The sequence below is a fragment of the Chelonia mydas genome, chromosome 17 (assembly GCF_015237465.2).
Source record: "Chelonia mydas isolate rCheMyd1 chromosome 17, rCheMyd1.pri.v2, whole genome shotgun sequence".
NCBI classification, from domain to species: domain Eukaryota; kingdom Metazoa; phylum Chordata; order Testudines; family Cheloniidae; genus Chelonia; species Chelonia mydas.
The window spans coordinates 7,931,235-7,956,680 of NC_051257.2; the positions used below are offsets into that span (position 1 = coordinate 7,931,235).

A 25,446-nucleotide genomic window follows, 5' to 3' on the forward strand; every position below is an offset into this window, starting at 1 on the left:
ACTTTTTGGCCTGAGGGCCACGTTGGGTTTCCGAAATTGTATGGAGGGCCGGTTAGGGGAGGCTGCGCCTTCCCAAACAGCTAGGCGTGGCCCGGCCCCCACCCCCTATCCGACCCCCCCTGCTTCTCGCCCTGACAGCCCCCCGGGACTCCTGCCCCATCCACCCCTCCCTGTCCCCTGACTGCCCCCGGACCCCCCACCCCTGACTGCCCCATCCAACCACTCCTCCTTCCTGACTGCCCCCCTGGGACCCCTGCCCCATCCAACCACCCCTTCTCCCTGACTGCCCCCGGAACCCCTGCCCGACTGCCCCCCGCCGCCCCATCCAACCCCGCCTCCTTCCTGACTGCCCCCCTGGGACCCCTGCTCCATCCAACCACCCCTCCTTCCTGACTGCCCCCCTGGGACCCCTGCTCCATCCAACCACCCCTCCTTCCTGACTGCCCCCCTGGGACCCCTGCTCCATCCAACCACCCCTCCTTCCTGACTGCCCCCCTGGGACCCCTGCTCCATCCAACCACCCCTTCTCCCTGACTGCCCCCCGCTGCCCCATCCAACCCCCCCTCCTTCCTGACTGTCCCCATTTAACCCCTGTTCCCCGCGCTCTGACCGTCCCGACCCCTATCCATGCCCTCGCCTCCTGACCACCACCCCAAACTCCCCTACCCTCTATCCTGCCCCCCCTGCTCCCTGCCCCCTTACCGCGCTGCCTGGAGCACCGGTGGCTGGCGGCGCTGCAGCCGTACCGCCCAGAGCACCAGGACAGGCAGCCGCGCCGCCTGACGGGAGCCAGCCAGGCCACCGCGCAGCACAGAGCACTGGGTCAGGCCGCGGCCCTGCAGCTGCGCTGCCCAGAGCCTTGCGCAGGTGGCGCAGTGAGCTGAGGCTGCGGGGGAAGGGGACCAGCAAGGGAGGGGCCGGGGGCTAGCCTCCCGGGCCAAGAGCTCAGGGGCCGGGCAGGAGGGGCCCACTGGCTGGATGTGTCCCATGGGCCGTAGTTTGCCCACCACTGACCTATACCATTCCTGACAGGTATTTGACTAACCAGTTCTTAAAAACCTCCAATGACCGGGATTTGACAACATCCTTTGGAAATCTATCCCAGAGCTTATATACCCTTACAGTTAGAAAGGTTTTCCTAATGTCTAACCTAAATCCCCACTTGCTGTGGGTAAAGCCAATTTCTTCTTGTCCTACCTTAAGTGGACATGGAGAACAATTGATCGCTGTCCTCTTTAAAACAGCCCTTAGCATATTTGAAGACTCATCAGGTCTTCCCACCCCAACTTTTTCTTTTATCAAGACACAAACACAGCCAGTTTTGTTTACCCTTTCCCGATAGGGCAGGTTTGATCAACTTTTTACAATTTTTTGTTGCTCTCCTCTGGACTCACTCAATTTGTTCACATCTTTCTTAAATTGTGGTGCCTTGCAGATGAATTAACTAAAGCACAGGGCACGAAATCCTTGCCCCACTGAAGTCAGTGGGAGTTTCGCTATTAACTTCAATGAAGTCAGGATTTCACTCAGAGAGATGCTAAGTGATTTGGCCAAAGACACACAAAATGACTGTGGCAGACCGAGGACCAGAACCCAAATCCTCCAACTCCCTGTCCTGTGCTTCTTCCAGAAGATTAACACAAAAACCCTCCCTAGGGACTAAGAATCCTCAAAACAGCCATCTATAAACTACCAGCAAAGTTAAAGGTAGAGCTGTAGATTTATTAACTCCAGTATTGCCACCAGTTGATGAATCTGAAATATCTTGAAACATCTCTCTGGTGGAGTTGTTGAAAAGCGAATTCTTCCATACAGATAACGCTTTTGCTAACAGGAAGTTCTCATCTCTATATATTTAAATAGCTCTCTACACCCACTGCAGGCCATTTTCAAGGGATCGCACTCTCCAGGTTGCTAGGCGAGGCATCTCAAACATGTGTTAATCATGGAGTACGGTGTGCAAATACAGGAGTGTTTTATTATGCGGCTGGTCTCGTTTCTACCCAGAGACTTGATATTAATTTTCCAATAATTCAGCGTAGAAGAGAGTCAAAGCCAAAACATTATGCAGTTCAAGCAATTCTGTTTTTTCTCAAGTTACTTTCACAGCATAATCAGGAGGCCTGCCCCAGTTGTTATGCTAAAAGGCACAGCATAAACGTATTCATGTTAAAATTTACTGAGTTGCTCCTAATTTTGTACTATCAAACCAATGTCAAGGCTTATAGACTAAGCAGTCTTGAGACCTTATGACAGCACAATCATTTTTCTTCCAGGCTGCATTTTTATCATAGGACCTATGGGTACAAGTGACTTATCGGTAACCGTGCTTTGGGCGTTATGGATATAGCTTAGAAATAATGGCATCTTTGGCCACTAGACCAAAAAAAAAATCACTCCAGTCTAGTGTAGACCTATGGGGTGCATTGTTATCAACTGACCCGGGAAAGCACTTAACCATATGTTTAACTATATATGTGCTTTGCCGAGTCAGAGCCAGACACAGGTACTTATTAATGCTACCACCAAACTCAACATGTCAGCTCTCAAAGTGTTTGTTTCATCTGTATTTAAACAAGAACAGAGTTCAAAATGTAGTATCTGCACAACATTTAAAATAAAGATCAATGCAGTTCCCAAGTATGTTTTGCTGGTGGGAAGCTTCTCAGATCCCCCACCAAAGTGGGAAAGATTCCACCCCATTCCTGTATTTGAGTGGAAAAGTCCCATCAGAACCCACCTAAACACATAGCCAGGCGCTCTCTCAGAGTATGAAGGGTGAGATGTCAATGTGAATCAGTAACACACTGCAACAGTCTACTGGCTGCATCCTGCAACAATTCACCGTACAGATTTGTCATAAATAGAGTTCTTTATTGAGATCAACATTTCATCGAGATTCAACAAAGCATTTATAAACTGTTGCAAGAATACGTGAAGTAAATCATATTAAAATGTAAAGTAATAAAAACTATTCTTACCAGGTTTAAAATACCGGCAACTACTCCAGCACATCACAAATTAAAACAAGAGGATCCACTACTATACTAATCACAAAGCCATCTACACAAGAGAAATGTATATTCACCCAGATGCAGGAAGAAATACAACTATTACATTTATATTTTAACATTGAGAATCAGAATTAAATGAAGGCCCAGAGAGCAAAAGATCTTTAAGGAAAAGTAGTCGTACAATAGCAGCTTTTATTGAAAAGGCATCCTTTCTGTTCCAGGTCTCATTAATTTAACATGTAACTAATTAGGAAAGAATATATTTCTTGGGTTTTCACAAGCTTCCTTTTCTTAGACCGTATGTCATCGTAACTTCACATTTACTACATGGTTTTCCAAGAAAGTGCTACTTAATTTAGTTTCAAAATAAACTTAAGTAGAAACAAACTGCTGCTGGGGCTGAAAATTCACTGGAATGTTCAAGTGCAGAATGTAATAATTCACATGTAACAAATAAAAAACACTTTATAACAAAAAGAGAGGTCAGAAAGCTTGCTGGGGTATTTAAAAATTCACATGACAACCAGTTTATCAAGAGAGATCTTGGTACAGTTTGATTTATCCCTAATGCCTATAAGTACTGGAAGGAAAGATTACTTTAGTATATTTCCACTGAGAAAATTAGTCAAACTGCACCATTAGGAACCTATGGAGCACAGTATAGAAAAAAATTTAAATTAACCAAGAAAATAACCTGTTAAAAATCAAGACACACACAAAACACAAATAAAAATAATTTTCCTTAGGCAATCCCAAGGCAAATCCAGAGAATATGTACATTAAAAATATTCACTTTCACAAATTTTGATAATGAAACAGAAGACATCCAAAAAGAAATTCATTTACAGTTCTAAAACACCACAGGCCAAGACTAAAAGTCTCAGTGTGTGCGTTAACCTACACTCAAGGAAAGGAAGGGAAAATGGTCCGATACAATCCAGTGTAGAAAATGTTGTAACCTTGGATACAGTTTCCAAGGACACTGGGCCCTTGGCTAACAGTATAATAGCTCAGAAGCTGAATGCAACACTGAGTCATTTTAATGACTAGGATATGTAAGTGGAATGATCCTTCTTGTATAATGCCCTTATCAGTGGTATCTAAATGTAAAACATTCACGTCATGAGAACCCTTTGAAGGTGTTTAGAAATATGCATTTTGCTCGACATGATCACTTTAGTATTGCCTGCCTCTTTCCCATTCTGTACAGAGCAGGGGACAAGTAACGCCATACTCCGATAAGCTCTACTGTAATTATACTCGTAAATGCCCTTTCCCTCTATTTACGTGCCAAAGACATGCTGGATACTTCTAACAGAGACAACGTATTTGCTTAACAAGCGGGTACATTAAAAAAAGAATGTAATTAGAATAGACTTTTGCCACAGTGCAATGAACTGTACTGTATTTGGAATACAAATTTGCAGTAGAGTTTCCACACTGTAGCTACTTTAGCTTGGACCATGCTCTTAAAACTCATAGGAGGGTTGAAAAAAGAAGAAGAGCCGTGGAGAAAGCCTACGCTAATAAAAGGCTTCCCTTGTCCCAGTACAGTATTTATACAAGCTATTGCCTTGATTCAGCAGAGTACTTAAGCATGTGAATAGTGCCATTGCTTTCAGAGGTACAAATCAGGTGTTTGCTTAAGTCCTTCGCTGAATCAGGGCCTAAGGGTCCGATCCTGCTAACTTACTACTGTAAGTCCTATAGTAGTCAGTGGGACTACTTGCATCAGTAAGCACAAGGCATGATGAGGACTATATAGCAGCATATGGCATGGCAAGAAGCATATGGTCAAGGTGACGCAAGTAGTATTTGCCGAGGGGGACAATTATCTTGTCAAAGAGCTGTTCTGAGGTCTATTGCACTTATACAACACGACTAGTTAGTAAAATAGTGGCCATTCAATCAGAAATCAGGTTGCTTTGATAAACTTTGCGCAGCAGAAGGTGGGTGCTGACTGTTACGTTATTGAAAAGCTGCCACTTGATTAACTTGGGTCTGAGACCAGAAGGCGCAGTATGTTACCATTAGATGAATAAGCAGGTTTCTGAGACTAGGAAGATTTTAAATTTACTTTATGCAAATAAGGGTCATTCACTTAGCATTCTTATTAGCCAAGATCTTTCATTTGGTATATATTAATCTGTGACTAGAACTAACCTTTTAGACAAACCATCACCTATGCAATTTTGTTCACAGGAAATCAAAACCACAGGTCAGCAGTAGCTATTTACTTAGAACAGAGACAAGGCTTGGTTTGAGCAGCTGATGACATCTTGGAAAGAAGGAAGCTTCTCTCAAGGTCTGTTTGAGAAACTACAATAAATCAATGAACGATGAAATCATCAGTTGTACCGAGGAAACAAACAGCAACTCTTGCTTTCCTCATTGAGAGTCAAAACTAAGAGGCCATATAGTGGTAAGGCCCTTTTGAAATAAAAGCACATTTCCTTTGGATTAAAAATTCTGAAAAGCAATTAGTAATTCAGAAGTTCAAGAACCGTTATGTTCTTTCTGAACTGGGAAGCTGTCTTCACAGCAAACTTATTTTATTTTTGTATTCTGCACTGTCATCTTGATGTTGTCTCTAAGGAAAGAGCCCTATACGTCTAGATTTGTGAGTAACATTTTCTGATAGCCTGATACATTAATATCTTACTGCCCAGACAGCAGCACCGGCCAAAAAGCCCCCCATGTATTTCGCATTTGTGCAGTCTGCTGGGAAATCTCAAATTCCAGTGTGAAAAAGCTAATATCTGAACTGCGAACTCAAAGCCAACCAGTGCCATCAGTTCTGAGAGTCTGGTAAAGAGCCTTGACAGACAATATTAAATTGCATGAGATATGCAGAGGAGTCCCATCAAGAAAAGCATATTCATACACCACAAATATATAGTGAAATATATAGGAGGGGCATTTGATATTAGTGGGGTATGATTTTCAACATGATGTGCAGCAATTTAGTTATATGATTACATAACAAAGGACAGAGGGCTAAATGCATAATACATCATTTTGAAAGTATATCCCCTTATGTTTGCAGTTATAGGACAAATCCAATAGAGGGGTAAAAAGGTTTGTCTACTACTTACAGCCACGTAGAAGAGACTGCAAGTTTTAAAATCCAGCTGCCTGTCCTGAAGCCTAAAGATATGGTATGGAAAATTTAGATACACAATGATTTTTATCCCAATACTAACCCGCTAAATGTAGGAATAAAATGTATTCTGTAATACAGAACAATAATTCTATAAACAAACAATGGCTCATTGCAGCCTAACAATCCAATTCCTTTTAGGTCAATAACTTATTTCTCCTTGAACGTTACTGTCACTTCTTGTGCATTTTAATAGCGTAGGAGCAAATATCTAAGAAAAACCACCACTCTCGGTTCATATACTTAAGTTAGAGGAAAGAATAGTTAGCAAATACACATTTCATACATTTGGTTAAGGGGCCATTTCAGTTTAAACACACACAGCCTAGTATTTCATCTCTTTCTTGAAACGGTAACACCTATTCCACCTCATGAGTCAATTTACCTTGATCACCACAGTGAGTTGCTACATCTCAAAAAGTGCTAACCAATTTCAGCTTGAGAGAGAGGTTGAAATGCCATGTTTTATGCCACAGTACAAAATTCTCTGATTATTTCTGAAACCCTCAATGATGGCTTGAACCTTCCGGTGAAATTCTTCATGGGGAACTCGTATGGGAGAGTGGCTTTGACCCACTGCAGTACAGAAGAAATGCAGAAATGAACATTTCAGTACTCTAACTACTGCTCAAAAAAGCCTTCAGTGTTTATTCCCCTACATCACCACCATAAAGACCATGTCTTGTCATTGACTGACGTGATCCCTCCTTCAGCGTACGTTCTTTCAAAGCAGGTCTGGCAAAATGAGGCCTGGAGGTTTCGGCTCCACACAATTGATCCAGAAGTTTGCACAGCTTGCATGGTACTGGTGCCCTCCATAAGCCAGTTTGAAATTATCCGTTTCTGAATTAAAAGCCTAGAATAACAAAAATTGAAACAAGTGTGACAGTCCCATCTGCTCAGGGATGTAAGAGCTAAAGAGGAGATCAGATATCTGCGGATGTGTTTACACTAAGAAGGCACAGTAGCATCAGACCTCGACCCTCTCACTCTGTAGACACTATCCTCAACTGCAGAAATGGGCCAAACGGCAAGCAAAATTTCATTGTAGTCTGCAAGAATTTCTGAAGGCAGACCACATCCGCAACTGCAATGGCTGAAGTTGTAAGCTTCAGTCACTACACCAGGTTTTAGTAGTGGACATGGTTTGATTAGTATTACATTTGACCTCATACCTGGGAGCTGATCCAACTTGCTGCATGCATCTTTCACTAATTATCTTCTATAGGCAGGAAATAGTACACTGTACTGTACCTCAGAGATAACTTGTTAGGCCAGCCCATAACTATAGACTTCAAATTATTTCATTCACTGGGACAAATTACTCCGTGATTTAAGAGGTTGCAACTCCTCTGATACCAAAGTTGCGCCTGCTTACTGCAGGGCTTAGTTTGGTCTAGTGTCTTCTGTTAGGTGCAGCTACTTTATAAGAAAACCTTTTTGAATAAAGAGTGAAATCTATGAACAAGATGAAGAATATCTGCAGGGGGTTGATGTAGTTGTTGCTAGTAGGAGATAGTGCTTAGATGTCTGAGTAAACAACCACAAAAAAAGCAGTTACAGGGCTTATTTTACATAAGCTCTTTTGGTGAAAAGATTAATTTTTTTTCTCATTCCACAACAGAACAGCTAGCAGCTTTTCATTGTAATTCCCTATTGCAAGGCTCTCTCGAAGAGCTTAGGGTTACCTTCCGGAATACTGCTGAAAATTTGTTAAAAAAAAAGGAACCTGCAAAACTTTTACACTCTGGATTTCTAAAACCACGATAGCCTTTGTGTTATCCCAAAGCAATAGCTGGAACATTGCTTTGTAAGACAAAAAGTCAAAGCTTATCTCACATGAAAGCTACAGTTCTCCTTCCACAACAAGAAACCGGGAAGCTGTAGTTGTTCAGAAACGCATCACAGTGAATTATCTACCACACAACAAAAGTAGTACAAAAACCAGGAAGTTATTCACAATATACTGGCATGCAGACAAGACAAGGGGGAGGACTCGAGCATGTGTTAGTTGATCAAATTGGATGTTACAGTCACAGAAATGACTATAAGAAAAGGGTTCATGATTGGTACAATTGAGAATGACAGCGGAAGGCTGGTCACCAGTCTTGCCTTCCACGCTCATAATTAAGAGGATGAATCTATAAAGAGTATCATTTTACTCATTCGTACTTTCCTAGGATGCTCTTCCACAGGTTTCTCTTCTTTCTGAAATAATGTTGAAACCAAAAGATCAACAAAACTCCTGATGTATATGAATTGGTCAGCTATTCACTGCTGTCTCTATTCTGGGGTCCCTCCTCCCCACATTGAAGGCAATGACCCCCTCCTGGCTTCATAGGCACAGGTACATTTTATATGGAAAATTCATTACAAGCTTTTTTTTTTTTTTAAATAATCTCAGCTTCCAAGTCTGTTCCCCATGCTGCCCTTTATAAATGAATTTACCGCCTCAGCCTTTATACACAACTGCCACCAGTCACATCTCTCCCATGCCTGTTGAGAGTTGATGAGGGGAGTTAATCTTCCAGAGGATGTGGTAGTAACAATGTTTGAGCCTGCCTACCGTATGGATTCCACCTTTGCTACCGTCGGTGGTAAAATACAGCGAGGAAGTTTGTGAGCATAGACTAGGCACAGATATAGAATTAAAGTAGTAAATGCAAAATGGGTTTGGCATAAAGGCACCTCCACTTACTTTACTTCTAGAATCTACATTCAAGAGGCACACCCCACATGCGAGATCTTGGGCATTTTTAATCCCAGGACGCAGCATACAAGAAGAGAAATCCAACGAGTTTTCATCTGGCTACAGAAATAACGAGACAGTTGGATTTAGGCAATTTCAGTCACTGGAAAAAAAAATTCACACGCATTATGACAAATTACCGGTGCGGCTGCTGTGGAGGGGCACGAAGGCAAACGAAGTCACAGGGCAAGGATAACATACTACACATGCCCATAAATTGATGCCCACTTTAATCAAAGCCATTAGCATATTTTCAAGCATACTATGTAATCTCCATGGACATTAATTTACCACATTCAAGCACTTGTAAAAGGATTAGATAACAGAGGAGAGAATATTTGAATTCTATGTATATACACAGGTAGGCAACATATTATTTGCAGTTATAAAGATACCATGGGATAAATTACCATTGTGGCTAGTGCAGCTTCCAGATTGGTAACTAGGGTTAACCATATCAATGTTGATCACTCACAATTTTGCACTAATGTCTAACCATAGAAGGGCAGTTAGTAGTCAAGGATTTTCTTGCATCTGGAATGAGGGCATATCAGTACACAACTGAGTATTAATGGCTGGCCAAACCAGGCAACAATTAAGAGGGCTAACTGTTTTATTTTGTACATTAGTTTATGTTATGAAAAGGAGTGGAAGGACAATTGTGTGTTTAAGCAGAAAAGAGATCTCAGTATGTAGTATAGCTTTCCTGATGCACCGTTTTACATTTAGGCGACAAGAGAAATGGTCAATGTAATTTTGCATTTGGGTGGTGTATAAACACTGAAGTTCGTTTGCAAGATTGTTGTAAAGTGTAATGTTTAAACAATCAAAAGCAATGCATAGCAATACAAATGCAAGAGGCTTTTAAAAATTCTGGGTGATCCTAAAACAGATGCATACTTGTAATCCATACTCTAGGTATTCTAATCACAATCCCATAGCTGAACAATTTAAGAAATAATTGGAATCCTGAAAAAAACCTTTAATCTTTGAGTAGATCAATCAAATTAATAAAGGCACTAATATTTGTTTATCAAATGCACGAGTGAAGCAAATGAGAAGGTCATACAGTAATTTGCAATGAAAAACCATAAGGCTATGCATAAAATTACCTTGTAATGAAATTAATCCTTTAAATGATAAAATTAACCTTTTCAAGCACACGCCTGTGAGCTAGAGGACTCATACGTACTTAACTGGCACTTCTGCTCCATTTAGAATCCATGATTGTAATTTTACAGGAAGGTATGTGCCATACATTAAGTACCAAGCAGAACCATTATCTGCTTTTTAAAACAAAACCAAAGCCAGTCATTTGCTATTGATTTAAAACTTAAAAAATATGAGTGTAGATGTGCTGCAATACTCTGATCCTCCCAAGTCGAAAACCTTATTTGGCTATGCTAGTAAATGAGTGGTTAAGGACCAATATATGGGTTGGGAATTGTATACTGAAGTCAGATGTTTAAAACAAACAAAAAACCCCCTTGATTGTAACTCAGGATGAAATTTCACAATTGTCACTAGGGAGTTAGGTTGGTGGGTCAGGGAGGGAAGGATGGAAGAAAGGAGAGAGAAAAAATGTGAATAATTTATTCTAGCCCTCCCTCAACCCCAACAGAAACACCACACAATTGCCTAAGCCTCATAGACCAGATTTTCTTCAGGTCCTGGCTTCAATTTTCTGATGTAAACTGCCTCTCTTTGTAGTAAGATCCACCCTGAACGAAATGTGCCATTTCACAAACCTAGTAAACACATTTGCCTTGCTCACCAGCGGCAAGAATTTTTCCCCACATGCGCTCTGCTCACCAATGATAGTGTTTCGCCACATGTGGGCAAAGTTGTGGCAAAACTGAATGTTGAAACAGAAACACGAGAGCTACCGACAGGATCATGTGCACAGGGATGCACCACACCAGCCAAAGATTCTCAACAATTTAGGAGTGATGGTTTCTTTTTACATCATGATCAGATAGCAAGGCAGCGACAAAGTTCTATACATCTTTGTTGCCTTTAACTGGGGAAAAACGCTTACCTACCAAACAATTACTGGTTGAATACTGGACATCCTAGCTTAAGGCCAGACTGTGACACTCTCACTCACACTGAAGAGTCGCTTACTCCATGAGTAGTCCCGCTGACGTCAATAGGACTAATAATGGAATAAGGTTCTACAGCGTGAAAGAAAGGGAATCACAATCTGGCCACTAATTACAAAATACTCTGAAGTACTTACTAATATATCAATACTTTTTACATCCAATTTAAACATGAAAGAATCCTGCATGAACGTTAAGAAATCTTTTACATTAGAAACAGCATTTTTGATGACAACTATCTACCTTGAGAGAATGCTCGTCACAGTAGTACCTAGGTGTCCACTGATAGCTCAACCTGTCCTAAAACTGAGCAACAATAGTTTGACGTTATCAATTGTTGCATTAGATAAAGCCAGTCAGAATCTGACAAGGTTTTATTAAGATCTGTTTGCCACCAATATGTGGTACGGATGAGGTGGGAGAGAGGAGATGCCCATCATTTGTTGTCTCCATTTTTCTGGGACTGTAAAAAGTTTATTTCAAGTGGAAAACCAGCATACCAGATCTCACCTTGCAACTACTTCTCGATGAATGTGACAGTAGGATTTTTAATATGCATGATTACTCTGCATGCAGGGATCTGTGAATTAAGGATTCAGTGATAGGAGAGAGTATTGTGGAAATGATGCATTTATTAATCCTGGACATGATGCACTGGTCTTAATCTAAGGATTAAAGGCTCTTTCACTATGCACTGAGTTCAAAGCAACCATTACAGTGGATCATGTCAATGTCCCCCAAATTAATGATTCCCCCAAAATGTGCTGAACCATTATTGTGGTTAAGTGCCTGCCAAAAAAATCCATTATATACCTGTACTCATCTCTATTCTACACGCACAGTATTTAATTGCAACCAAAGATGATGGTTAAAAATGGCAAAGCTTAATGGAAAGTTAGAATTTTCTTGCCTTCTATTTTTAAATGTTCATCTCTCTCCCCGTCCCCCCCTATCAAGGAAGGATACGCCTTGATCCTGAGCCCCAAGTAGCTCTTTCTTCACCCCATTACCTCTAAATTCCCTGCAAGCGCGGATGCCCCTCTTCTCAGTCACTAGCCATCTAAAAGCTACACAGAACCATTCTTCATATGTCATCAACAGCGCTCTCCCAACTGGCTGCCCAGGAAGCTGTGAGAGAAGAGAAGCACTTCCTCTTCCACCCCAGAGCTAGCGAGTTGCATCTGGCTATGGCAGTTCCAGCCAGAGGAGGGAAAGAGCTCAAAACAAGCATTATTATTTAGTCTGCAGCAGTGCCCAAAATGGGCTAGGCACTTCCCAAAACCAGAGTAAGACACGCAATCCTTACTTGGAAGATCTTGCAGTCTAGTCAGTCTCCTGCAGAGCAAAGCAGAGCACTAGAACTCGGGAAGCTCACTGCTGGAGTGTCATGAAGGCACTTATTTTTCCTTTCTAGATTCATGTTTGTCTAATTTAAATTACATGATGAGCGGATATACTATCGAAATCATTAGAAAATGAGACAACCCCACCACCTTGCACCCACACAGTATTTTTCACCTGACGAGCTCAAACCAATTCACAAAGTTGCCTATTACCCTCATTTTACAAATGGAGAAAATAAGGAACATGGAGTTTAAGTGACTCCTCAAGGTGTCATAATACATAACCATACGTAATGCTCCATCCATGTGTTTAAACATGAGGGTTCCTGTAACAAAGAGGCAGCTTAATTATGGCCTTACCGTTAAAGCAGCAAGTGACATGAAGCTTATCAGGTTGTTCCATACTTTATCAATGTCCTTTAGCAGCTGTTGGAGTTTCTCACTACACACTGCGGTGGCCTTGATACCCAGTTCAACTCGTTTTGTTACTCTATAGACCTCAACAACCCCTGTCAAAATTAGAGTGGAGAATTATAGGCAAGTTGCTAACTCCCAAGCAGAGCACACCAGAAATTCCCAAAACAGACTCAGAAAGAGCACCTAATAGACATTGAGAAACATTGTGACCACCTTAATCTGTTTCAAAATTATTGTGCTATATTCATTTGGCTAAAGAGTCACTCGTCATTCCAGTTTGGAAATTCATTAAGCTAAGGACACCATTTGGAAACAATTAATAACATCCTCTTATTTTAAATGGGGGCACACTTAATGTAAGAGACATAAGAAAATGAAACATACCTAATAAATATTCCATGCCTTGTGCCGACTGGATGACTTCAGTGCAAACAGATGAACTACTGATTCCATTTAGGGTATCATTTGCCTTCTTAATGACCTAGCAGAAAGGATGCTGGTTACACCACCAGTTTATTTACCTTGAAGTAACTTTTACAAACAAAATAACAAAAAAGAGAAACTGCTGTACTAAAGAGAGATTAATGCAATTAGCAGGAGAGTTGGTATAGTCCATCACATGGGTTTAATTTGTTCTTGCTTATAACTATATACAGACCAGGATAGAGGAATGGCCATGTTTAGAAATCAACTCATCTTCATTCAACTGTCCTTTTTGCTGATGGAAATGTAAGCATGTATTCAGGAATTTTGTTTAAAAGTGATGTTTGGCAACGTTTACTATCCACTAATCCAACAAAACAACACTTCAAGGAGGAGAACTATTGTAGCTGCAAACATAAGGGCCTAAGTTACCAAAAGAGACTCATGATCTTGGGTGCCCACCTTGAGACATTTTAGAGGGGCCTGCTTTTCTGAAAGTGCTGAGCCTCCACCCTCTGAAAACCAGGCCCCTATAAGATATCACTGAAGCGCCCAAATTAACTAGTCACTTGAAAATTTAGGCAATGGCTAAATTAACTTTAAGTGACGAAGAATAAGATACTAGCTTTATTTGATAAGGTGACCTATCTGGTTAGGTTAATTTATATATACACATACTTAGTTGTTTTCTATTGACACATTAATTTTTAAATCAATTCATACAGGTCCATGCATACCCTGTCCAGATGCTCAGAGTCTGAAACAGTATATCAGGTGGTCTGTACAGAAAAGAGGAGGTAATTTTGGTAGAGGTTACATACTTACTTGTAGGGCACTTTCCAAACATCTCTGCCACTCATACGCGTACCTCTCGCTTTCCTATTTGAAAAGAAAAGGATAGTCTGAATTCTGTTCCTAACCTCTTTATAGTTTATTATACTTCAGCTGAATGGGCACAGAAAAGATTCTGTCTCTCCCAGTATGTAATCTATTTGAGACCAACCATACATGTGATTTTCTTGTATTAATTTCTCATTTTGGTTCGGTGTTCATACAAAACAGCAGACCGTCACATAAGGTTCTGAAGCATGGATTTGGGAAAAAAATATTTCGCGTCTTTTTCCACACAAGTAGGACAACCAATAGAAAGTAAATATTCTCTTTGCATCTTAACTGCAACATTTGATCCACAGGAGCTATAAGACAAATTGAAAATAACGAAAGAAGAAATCGGAATGGCTGAAAGCTCCAACTGCAAGTGCCTACCATAGCTGCATAGGTCACAAGGTTGCATATTTGTTACTGAGGAAGAACTTTTATAGAGTGCTTTACATTTTCAAAGCACTTTACAACCAATTCTTTACATAGGTGAGTGCAATAAGTAAATACAGTATGGACAGACACTAAGAGTCTAAGTGATTTCCCAAAGCCCGTGGACCCAGGGCCAACACTGGGATTACATTTTAGGAATTACTGGTTTCCAGACACAGACTTAGACCACTTGATCACAGTGACTCAAATGATTTCAAGTGATGTGTCTAAAACACATTATGTTTCTAACTAAAAATAAGGAAGTTGGACATTGTATGTTTGGATTATAGATATTTATGACTGTGGAAATTAAATCTTAAATAGCAGTGTTGTATGAGAAGTTACATGAACTGATTTTCCTCCCAAATAGACCTAGTGGAGCTTAATGTGTCACAGAGGTGATGTGAGTCATCAGAAAGAAGTAGACCAACTGTGGTGCTCTAAATATCTATTTACTGGCAGACTTCATGAAGCCATTCTTTTTACAGAAGATTATTCCTATGCTGTCTTGGAACCCTGCTCAGGGAAAGAGGAGCTGTCCAAATAAATTGGGGAACAAAGGGAATAAGAAAGCTTATGCTCAAATAAATTTGTTAGTCTCTAAGGTGCCACAAGTACTCCTTTTCTTTTTGCGGTTACAGACTAACACGGCTGCTACTCTGAAACCTTTCCAAACATATGCATTTATAGGTTTCACACAGTAAACAACTATATGAAGCATCCCCTACCCCCAATACACCACAGTTCATCTGGCTAATTATCCTTTAAATTCATTTTACCAATTCCTCACAGTTTAGAACAGCTTTGTTTTTTACACATGTGCATCTATTCAAGTGCAGGGATGTGCCACAGAAGTATAACTAATATACCATCTTGACTTTACCTAGTATTGAGTTTGGGTAGCTGGCATGAATGTTTTAAACAACAATGTACTATTTATTATTCCTAAAGCACCATACATGTGGCATGCAGCTTTATAGACAGCTAGCAAGAAATCTCCTTCTCAAGCATTTTACAGTCCAAGGGCCCAAACCTGCATGGAACTGAGCACCCCTTTCAGGAACATGACCCAAACTGTAAATCTAGCTATAATCTCAAACAGCTGGAATTTGGGATATTTTTAATATTGCATTGGTCCATGCCTAACTTGCTTTCCAGACCATTCCTTACCTCTACCTCCCCAGTGAGATCTTTATATTTGTCTCTGATGACAGGCAAAGCAGGCTTCTCACTCAAAGTATTTGAGCGATCTCTAAATGGTTGCTCCAAAGCTGGTGAAGGAGAGGAACGACTTATTTCTCTGTCACCCAGACTCAAGCTCCGTTTGTGAGACCCTATAAGAAATTATATTACAAGCTAATTATTTACAGCATATACCAATAGAAAAGCCCTTAAAATCAGCGTAGTGCTGCACTGACAGCCCAGAAGAATGAAGTTCTCCGTTCACTTAACATATAAAACAGCAATGCAAGCTTCCCCATGCAAGGTGATGAGACTACAGTTCCAACCTTCAAGCCCATTCGATGCTTACAATACTTGCAGTATATAAAACAAAAAATAGTTAACTGTAAAAGGGCTTGATCCAAATCCCTCTGAAGTCAATGGAAAGACTCACACTGATTTCAATGGGCTTTGGGCTCTGGCTCCAAAGAGAAATCTCTCATTTAACCATTGATGGAAGTAGCACAATATGCAGATAGGAGCATATATGCTGTGAACCATCTTGAACATGCTCACCTTGAACAGAGAGGTCAAAGGTAGCAAGCTCACTCTTGATCATTTCTTCACTAGATTTCATCTTGCCTTGCGAAGTTGCCACCAAGAAGTCAAATTTGCTGATTTTTGGCTTTTCGCTTTGGAATTCTCCAAAGTCATCCACACATTCTTTTGCCATTTCAGGTAAGATACTGTTGGTAGCTAAGTCAACCTCTGGGCTTGCGTCAACTGTCACTGACTCCTTCGCTTCTGACAAAGGTCTTGAGAACTCTCCAAAGCCTTCAGTCTCATCATCACTTTGACACCTGGGACCAGGATCTTTAAAGCTTGCGAAGGCTGCAAATTTAACATCCTGTAGAACATCCTCAGTAGAAAAGGTTGTCACTTTGGAAACTGTTGTCATGGTAACGTTTTCTGAACTGCCAAACAAAGTCTCCTTCTTCTGAAGAACTGAAGTAGCTGAAGAGGCTCCACTTCCTGAAGAAAGGACAAAGGAAGAGAGCTTCCTGCTCTGATGAATGTCTTCTGTGTCAGACCAGTCATAGCTTGCAAGGCTACTTACTGCAGAGCCACTGTTATAGTTTCCAAAGGGAGCACATTTTAAGTCATCTATATCTGAGAGAGAAACAAGAACACACAATTACAGACTCTCCCAAGGTCAAGTAGAACTCCCTACACTGTACATAAATGATAGCCACTAGCTGTAAATCTTCAAGATCCATAAGAATAGGTGTAACGGGTTTGCACTGGTGTAACAATTAAATATGAGGTTTAATCTAGACCTAGCACAAAAAATAACCTTAAAATTGCTATGTACAGAACTATACATTATCTCTACTTATATTAAGTGTAAAACCTTGACTTCCTGAACATTAAGTATCAGAGGGGTAGCCATGTTAGTCTGTACCCACAAAAACAACGAGTTGTCCGGTGGCATTTTAAAGACTAACAGATTTATTTGGACATAAGCTTTCATGGGTAAAAAACCCACTTCTTCAGATGCATGGCTTGCAGATGCATGGCTTCAAGGTGCCACTGGACTCCTCGTTGTTTTCCTGAACATTTTATATTAAACTGTAAGTCACCATCTTCATTGTACATACCAGTAACAAAGAAACATTACACTCAGTAAAACTAATATTTCCAGAGAGTACATACTGTACAAGTTGACAATTCATTTTCGTGGTACACTCGTTAGAGAAACGGACGGCAAAATGTAAATGTGAGCAACCCAAATATTTTATCAAATTAGCAAAATTGACTATTAGCCTCACTTTCTCCTCCCACTTCATTGCTCAGAATGTGCCCCAAAGAATAAATAAAAATATTCCTGTATGTTATGAAGATGATGTAGGCATGTAAAAAACCACTAGTTTTGTCCCTTTGAATTATAAATGAGTGAAGTGCTGCACGACTCAGACTGTTGCTCAAGCATACAAGTTTCAGGAAAAATAAGAATGCTGCAAAGATCTTTGTTTTTGCTACGTGTGTTACTGATTTAGACAACTAGATAGAAAACCAACCACATTACACAAATCTTCAATCAAGCATTTATACTCACCCAGTAGTTATACGGGCCAATATGTCCTGTTGCTGCCATAAAGGGGTGTAAGGAGGCAAGAGGCTCCGTTTGCTTCACTAAGCCCACCAAAGGAAGCTATGCAGTGATTTATTTCTGCCAGGCTCTGTCTGTTACTCATTCAACCTTTTTTGTTTTAAATTTAGATTGAGATTGTTCCGTACGTGGAGGCATAAAAAGCCAAGGGCCATATACTTTTTGTGAAAGCATTTTTAAAAAGTCATGGTTGATGTTTGTTTTCAGGCTTTAACAATTGTCATTTTGGATTAGACACTCAGCGGCTGCTCAGTGCCTTGGGTAAAATGGTCTTAAGATAAAGCAAACACAAACACACATTCTCTTAGCATCATTTTAGCAGAGGCTGTTCTGATAAACATTTTGGTTCTGACTGGCTTGTGTGCAGTAACAACAGTTCAGGTTTAATAAAAAGATAGTGTGGAAACAAGTTGACATTCCAGCTGCCCTTTTAATTCAGTCTGACTACGCTAGCCTGAGGATTAAACCCGTTTTTACAAAACATTTCTGCCGTCATTTATTCATTTTACTGGAAGGGGAGAATACACAGGAGCTTCAGGCAGCTTTCCTGACCTGACCTGATCCACACACGATTAATCAAGAAGTCCAACAATTGGAAGAATTGCAGGGAAGTTTAACGGCTGCCAAAACAAAGTGAAGAGCCCCTTTGTGGCATAAAGTGTCACAGATTAGATTTTTTCCTAAGAAATGACATTTGGGCTGCTGAAGCTTTTGAGTGACTGATGGTATCGCCATAAGAATAAGTAGAAGAATACATGATGATCATATTATGAAGATCTGCATAGTCTACTGTGGATGACTTCTCATTTTGGCTTAGAAGGAGGAGAAGCATGTGTTGTGGGCAGATCCTAAAAGAACACATCATTGTATTCTTTCCCCTCAATCTGACTCCTGTCTCAAAATCACACCGAGGGCTGGGATTAGAAACCAGAACTCCCAATCCTTTGCTCTAACAAGTAGACCAAGCTTCCACTATAATCTCCCTGGCAAAGGCAGCAAGAAGATATTTTAATTCATTAACAATTAAATCTTTAGATCTTGCAACTGAAGCCACATGCACAGGGGTCTGGCTTGCATAGATTCAGATGTAGGATTGGAATTTAAGAGCTCCGTTCTACAAATGCTTACTCATTTGAGCAGTCCCATTGACTTCAATGGGATCACCTCACGTGAGTAAAATTTTAAAGGAAAGGACCCTTAGAAAATATAACAGACCCTGGGTAAAATTATTTTATACCTAATACAGAGCCCAAGCAATTTCTTAAAAAGCCAATAAAAATAAAAATATGAATGCAATTCTAAATGCCATAAAGCAAACTAGGTATTATCATAAATATGGTTTTTACCCCTTTGTAAAATCAATACTGTTTGGGTAGTATGTATATTGCATTGCCACTCAAAAGTCCTCTCCCTCCCCACCATGGGAAATGGAGTCACAATCCTTGTGATGGTTGTAACAGGCAGCAGGTTTAAAGCTTGATCCAGGTTCTCATTTAACTCATCTGCTGTGTAAAGTAAAAACAGTTTCATTTCTTTTTTCCTGAAAGGCAGCTGAGCTGCCTTCCACCAGACTAATATACAGAGAAGCAGCTGACATGTGAAAACCACTCAGTGTTGGACTCAAGGGAACTCTTCATGACGTGGGTATTTTTATTACTGGCACAATGATGTTTTACTAGACAACGTGAAGAATCACTCCTGCAGTAGCTTATTTCCTAGAGACCAGAGATAAATTTAATGAAAAAATTAGCTTCAGTAAAAACACTGCAGCTAGAACTCCTGGTAATAAAAGCTTCATTTTACTGTAGTGGCAATTCAACCTGTTTTTTAAACGGTTGAGACCAGCGACAGTATTTTGTCAAGAGAAAATTCACTTAACGTAGATCTGAACTAATTCTAAGAACTAAGTACTGTCTTCAACAAATACAGCTTTTATTCAAGAAATATCTGTATTCCTCATTCAAGAAACTCATGCAAATGGCAGAATTTGAGCCAATAGAAGGGAGTGAAACATCGTTAAAAATGTATTACAGAATGAGCAAAGATTGAATCCATTAAAAAAATTCTTCCATGTGCTTTGCTTTCAAGGTACTGTAATCTTCCTGCCAAGGGAGGATCACAATGTCTGGCAATTGTTACATCAGAAAATATTTAATAATGGATATAAGATGAATAGCAAGTCATAATTTAATCTTTCAAGACTGATTAGCATTTTTGGCAACCTGAACGGCATTTCAGCCTATACTGAGCTAAATTTCATTACCAGTTTTTGAAAAACATATTGCAAAGAGCCCTGTCAAAGTAAGTCAAGCCATGAATGGATCATGCAAGACAATCTTTAATTACTCCTCTCATAAATCTACCCACCAAAAGTATATGCAAGATATTACAGGGTAATAAGGAAGTGTTCCCTGAACAGCAATGCTGGTAATTTCTTGGCTTCTTTCTGAAAGGATGAAAAATATATTTTGCTTTTTATATTTATGAGAATATAAAAATCGGAATGATAATTATTCCCATATAGTTAAATATAATCATCACAGCAGGCCCCCGACGTTAGACATTGGTATATCTTGCAGTCAGACTAAAATTCAAGTACAGTACTGTATGTATGGATCCCCAAATTACTGAAAGAAACAAGTGTGAAAAGGGAATAAAGGAGAAAGTTTGTAAGATTAAAATAAAACAGGAACATATGGCTTCCATTTAGGTTATATTAGATATGATCAGACTTGAGCACAGATCATATATCTAGCTGTTTTAAACATATGTATATATATTTAAATACCTATTTAAGCATACAGGTGCTCTAGATCATTTTAGACAGTTTTATTCCACTAGAATCCTGTCTTTTTCTGAAACAGAATCGTGAAAACAGCTACACAGTCCATTTTCCAACAATTCTGACGTGCAATATAGATGCATCACTAGTGTTGGCAGTAAAAAGGTAACTGCTTTCATGTTCTCCCTTGGACAAGTGCTGCCAGTTGTGTTAGCTACGTTATCTATGAATTTTGTAACCTATCTAGATAATTTACCACCAAGCCATTTTGGATTGTATGTTTCCAGGAGCAGAAACATACTGCTTTAATGTATTAGTCTTCCAGCCTTTTAACATCACTGTTTCTTTCAATGTAATTTGGACATGCAATGAATCTAGACAGGAGCAGAAAATAAAGGTCTTAGTGATCCATACAAATGACATGAACAACAAGCAAAGATTGATATTATTTCCACCTACCTCTCTCTATCAATCTCCACAAGCAACCTAACACAATCATAAGAATACTTATTTGATCAGAGTCAAATTTATTCAAACTTCATGCACCATGAAGCCAGTGATGTAATCAGAATTGCACATTGTGTTGGCACATTAAAAAGAATGTGTAATGAACCAAGAATAGGGAAAAGCTTCTTTGTATTTTCATCACTGAAAACAATGACTTTTGCGGGAGCCTTAGAATCTTAATAGCACAGTTAACCCATACCTTAAGTACAATAGCAAAATGTTTGCAATATTTATCCTTAATTTATTTCCCCCCTCTTTACAGCATTTTCCATTTTAAAACTATCAAAATCATGTTCTCTAACAGTACAACCTGCCTGGCAACTGCTTGGAAATAGCCACAGCAAGACTCACCAGCATCACTGCTGTTGATGAGAATTAGAATACCACCTGTCAGGGAGCGTATAGAAATATTGTCAGAGGATGAAATACAGTTATCCAACTGTTTCCTGGTGTTACCTATTACACATGTAAACTTGACATCCCTCATCTGAGCTGACTACAATAATCTACTTCAACCATCATGGATCAAATTACGTCTGTACACTGTCTGGAAGAAAATTTACAGGCTTGAGTTTTCTGTGTCAATGGTTTAATGGTTTATGAGAAAACCATTCAATAGCAACAGCGACAATGATACTAATATTTAAAGGAAAATATTAATGTTGACTCAGGAGGTGATGAGAGGATATATATTTTTAAATTCATTTGGATATGTACAGGTGGAGCCTCTCACCTCTAGACTGCAGGTTTGAATTCAAGCCTGGCGATTGAAAATTGTTATATCACTTGAATGCTGTTAGGTGATCTCTATAAAAATGACCTAGTTGTCAGTTCTCTTCCTAGCGGAGAGAGGCCCATGTCACAAAAACACCACAATTGACATTAATTGGCAATTTTGTTGGCAGTCTCTGCAAAGAGCTCAAATGGGCTGAATGTGCCATAGACACAGCTTCACTTTTACCCCTTCAGGTGATCCCTCCAGGCCAGGGCACAGTACAGAGGCTCGTGCTACTGTGCCTATTGGTGACTGGAGGAATTAAAAAGAAAAGGAGGACTTGTGGCACCTTAGAGACTAAGAAATTTATTTGAGCATAAGCTTTCGTGAGCTACAGCTCACTTCATCGGATGCATCTGGAGGAATTAAGGGACAGATTCTCAACTGGTGAAAAATAATATAATCCCAGTGATTACAATGGAGCTATTCAATTTACTCTAGTTCATGCAGGTCTCAGAGCCATTAATCTGGCCACTACCGAAGGCACCAAATTCACTGCTGATATATTAAAATGAAAGAAAGAAAAAGCGTTCCCATGCGGTGGAATTAGGGAATCTTACTAAATATTTTTTTAATTAAACAATGGTTTGAGCAGAATAAAAGCCCTTTAGAGCTTGTATTAGCAGAAACAGCTTGGTTTAAGCCTGTAGAATCCTAGAGCTCCAGATATTTTGGAGGATTGCTATGTACTTCTAAGCGCTATTGCTCGACTTGGAAAACTAAACCACACAAATTTATACTTTTAACTGTTAGATTCCTTAATGAGGCAGACATAAAAGCTTTTAAGCACTTGTATTCATAGAAGCATTACACTGAGTGAGATCTTGCAATTAAACTTCTACACATCAACCAGGGACGAAAAACTACTGACATATGGATCATGACCAGAGATAAAATTTCAACATAAAACTAAATCTAGCAAGCATTTTAATAGTCATTCACTCCCCATTCCTCCTAACTCACGTATGGTTATCTGATCAACAAAGATACAATTTTAAAGGAACTCTACCATCTAATGTCTGTCATTGTTGACACTTCTAGACACTGGTCCAAAAAAAAGTTTGAAGGCAAGACCTAATGAACAAGCTTTCTAAAATGGGAACAATTTTCCCTTTAAAATTTCTCCAGATTTGTATGAAGAGGAACAAAATGTTTCTACTGACTTTTTGCCAGCTTTAGGTCTTGTGGCCAAAAAGTCCAAATTAAAATAAAAATTTGGCACCCATTTAGTCCTCAATCTTTATTACTACTTCCTCATTTAAAAAAATTGATTTTACAAGTAAAGTTGTAAAGAGAAGCTACTATGTATGCAGCAAGCTTAGTATCATCACTTTTATACCTCATACTTGAGATTATCAGTAATAGAAGTGTTAGTGATCCCAATATTTAGGAGATCCCAAAGGAACAATGGGCTCTGAAATGGTAATTACCACAAATCTATTTTTAACTTTGAGTAATCTGGGATATAAAAATTATACTAAAAGTTACAAATCAGAAACGAGACTAGCACCTTTCACTTCTAGGTCATCAGTGCAAATTTATTCCAGGTTAGCAGTGACCAAAAGTAGTTAGCATCGGAAGACTGTTTGGTGGCCTATGATACCTGAATTGTGCTTATTTGTCTTTTCAGTTTCCAAGGGACTTAAGTTCACATCATAAAACCCTTCACCACCCAATTGGCACCCTTGTTGGTAACAGCAGAGAAACTAAGATATGAGTTGATATTGAGACACAGGTCCCCTGTTAATCTACAGAATAACTATAGCATGGGAAGAAACTATATCAGTCGTCAGTGTTGTCAAGCCACCAACATTCCCCAACATTAGAATTCACAAACCTGCCCTTCCACCCCAGACAACTAGCTGATTAAACTTCCTTCTCACACCCCTAGTTAAATCATTTGAAGCTTAGCCTGGTATTTAAAGTTTCAGAAGGGCACAGGAAGTAAGCTCAAAGTACTTAATTCAATTTGTATCAGGAACTGCAGTGCATTGTACACTGATCTACAAGCAGAGAGGCAACTTCCCGTCTAAGGGGATACTATAGCTTTAAACTTTGTATTTTTCAGGAAAAACAAACATTTCGGGACTACAAACAAATTACACACATCCCCACAGTTTCAAAATATGCCAAGATAATATTTATTAACACAGCAGGACTTACAGATCACAAAAGATAGTGATACATAAGAGCTCTTAAAGGAGTCATTAGAATAAAGCATGCAGGTCAGTATTTGCAGAAGAGATATCAAAGCAGATTCGAGAAGGCACATTCACACAGGAAATGTTTAGTTGAAATAAGACATTAGAAAAGCAGCAAAAAACCTGATGTGAATTAAAATACACAGATTTCCAATAATGCTGAAGAAAAGATACTTTACAGGTTTGCAAATGCAGCAAATTGGATAACCCTTTGAGGATATTATGAGCAAGGGAAGGCTCTTGCTGCAACACTGAACTTGAAACAAATCAGATGCATGCATATAACATGACTAAACACTAACTAAAATGCTTTAGTGTTGGAGAAAAGGTTAAATTTGGTATAAAAGAAGGTGCCTGGTTGAAATTAACAACATGCAGCAAGTGCTCAAAGGGTTATACCAAGTATATGCAAGAGAAATGCAACATTAGTATAGTTTACCTTCCACACCAAGAATTATAGCAAAGTTTAAAGAGACAGTATCCCCTTTACAGACAGTTCGGAAAGTTATTTCGCCCCCCCCCTCCCCCCCCAAAAAAAAACAAAAAACAAAAAACCCTAAAGCTATTCAAATAGAAGTGAGTGGACCTTCTACCCTTCCCCCAAAGAAATACCCTTCCCTGTGCCTACAATCAATCTGTATCACGTGGACAAGGACCCTTGTATTGCTGTGCTAGAATTAGAAGAGTCAAATAAAATGCTTTACAGAGCCCCACCTAAAGCTATTCTTCATTTAAGACATTTACACAGTCCGGGCAGACAACAAAAATGGTTCCCAATGGCTAGTCAGCCATCTCTCTGTAACAAGGACTACAAAGGGATACTGTCCCTTTCTGACATTAAATATACAGATCAAAGGAAGTGAAAAAAAATCTGCTTTTTAAATTATGTAAACTGAAAAAAAAAGATTTGAACATCACTAGTTCATAGCTTGAAATGTATCGAACATACATAAAGAAACACGTGAGCACAAAGGGTTATTTTAACAAATATAGTTCAGAGCAAGCTTGATTACGAGACCGAAACAGGAAGGAGGTAGCGTAAAACTCCCCTTGTGAAAATATCTAATTTGGCACCATGAAAGAATACAGACTTTGTTTTAAGTTTCAGAAAAATAGCTTCTAATTAGTACTTCAAAATTCAAATTTTTAGCATCAAGCACATGATGAGCTAATCCTTTAAAACAAAACAAAAAACCCCCAAATACCCTTTCCTGCCACAAATTGCAGTTATCAATTACTGGTTGCTGTGGCCAATGAAGCTCAGATGTAGGAGAAGAGCTACATAAAATCAAGCTACCACCAAAAGAGGCTAGAAAAATATTAGGAAAAAG

General features: G+C 39.5%; 1 protein-coding gene across 17 annotated transcripts in view; it reads right to left on the reverse strand.

Annotated features, from left to right (window-relative positions):
* SYNRG (synergin gamma) overlaps positions 1-25,446 on the reverse strand; it is a 130,583-nt gene that overhangs the window by 60,091 nt on the left and 45,046 nt on the right. For 4 of the 17 annotated variants that reach the window (XM_037880641.1, XM_037880640.1, XM_037880632.1 and 1 more), the window contains 8 exons: positions 16,257-16,850; positions 15,690-15,853; positions 14,034-14,087; positions 13,170-13,266; positions 12,729-12,877; positions 8,873-8,983; positions 8,347-8,382; positions 2,858-7,030 (listed from right to left, as the gene is read on the reverse strand). In XM_037880641.1, coding sequence (XP_037736569.1) covers positions 6,899-7,030; positions 8,347-8,382; positions 8,873-8,983; positions 12,729-12,877; positions 13,170-13,266; positions 14,034-14,087; positions 15,690-15,853; positions 16,257-16,850 — 1,337 coding nt within the window. In that variant the 3' untranslated portion in view covers positions 2,858-6,898. Of the gene's footprint in view, positions 1-2,857; positions 7,031-8,346; positions 8,383-8,872; positions 9,027-12,728; positions 12,878-13,169; positions 13,267-14,033; positions 14,088-14,211; positions 14,405-15,689; positions 15,854-16,256; positions 16,851-25,446 lie in introns of those variants that run through there. The other 13 variants (XM_037880643.1, XM_043531254.1, XM_037880633.1 and 10 more) reach the window with 7 other exon arrangements.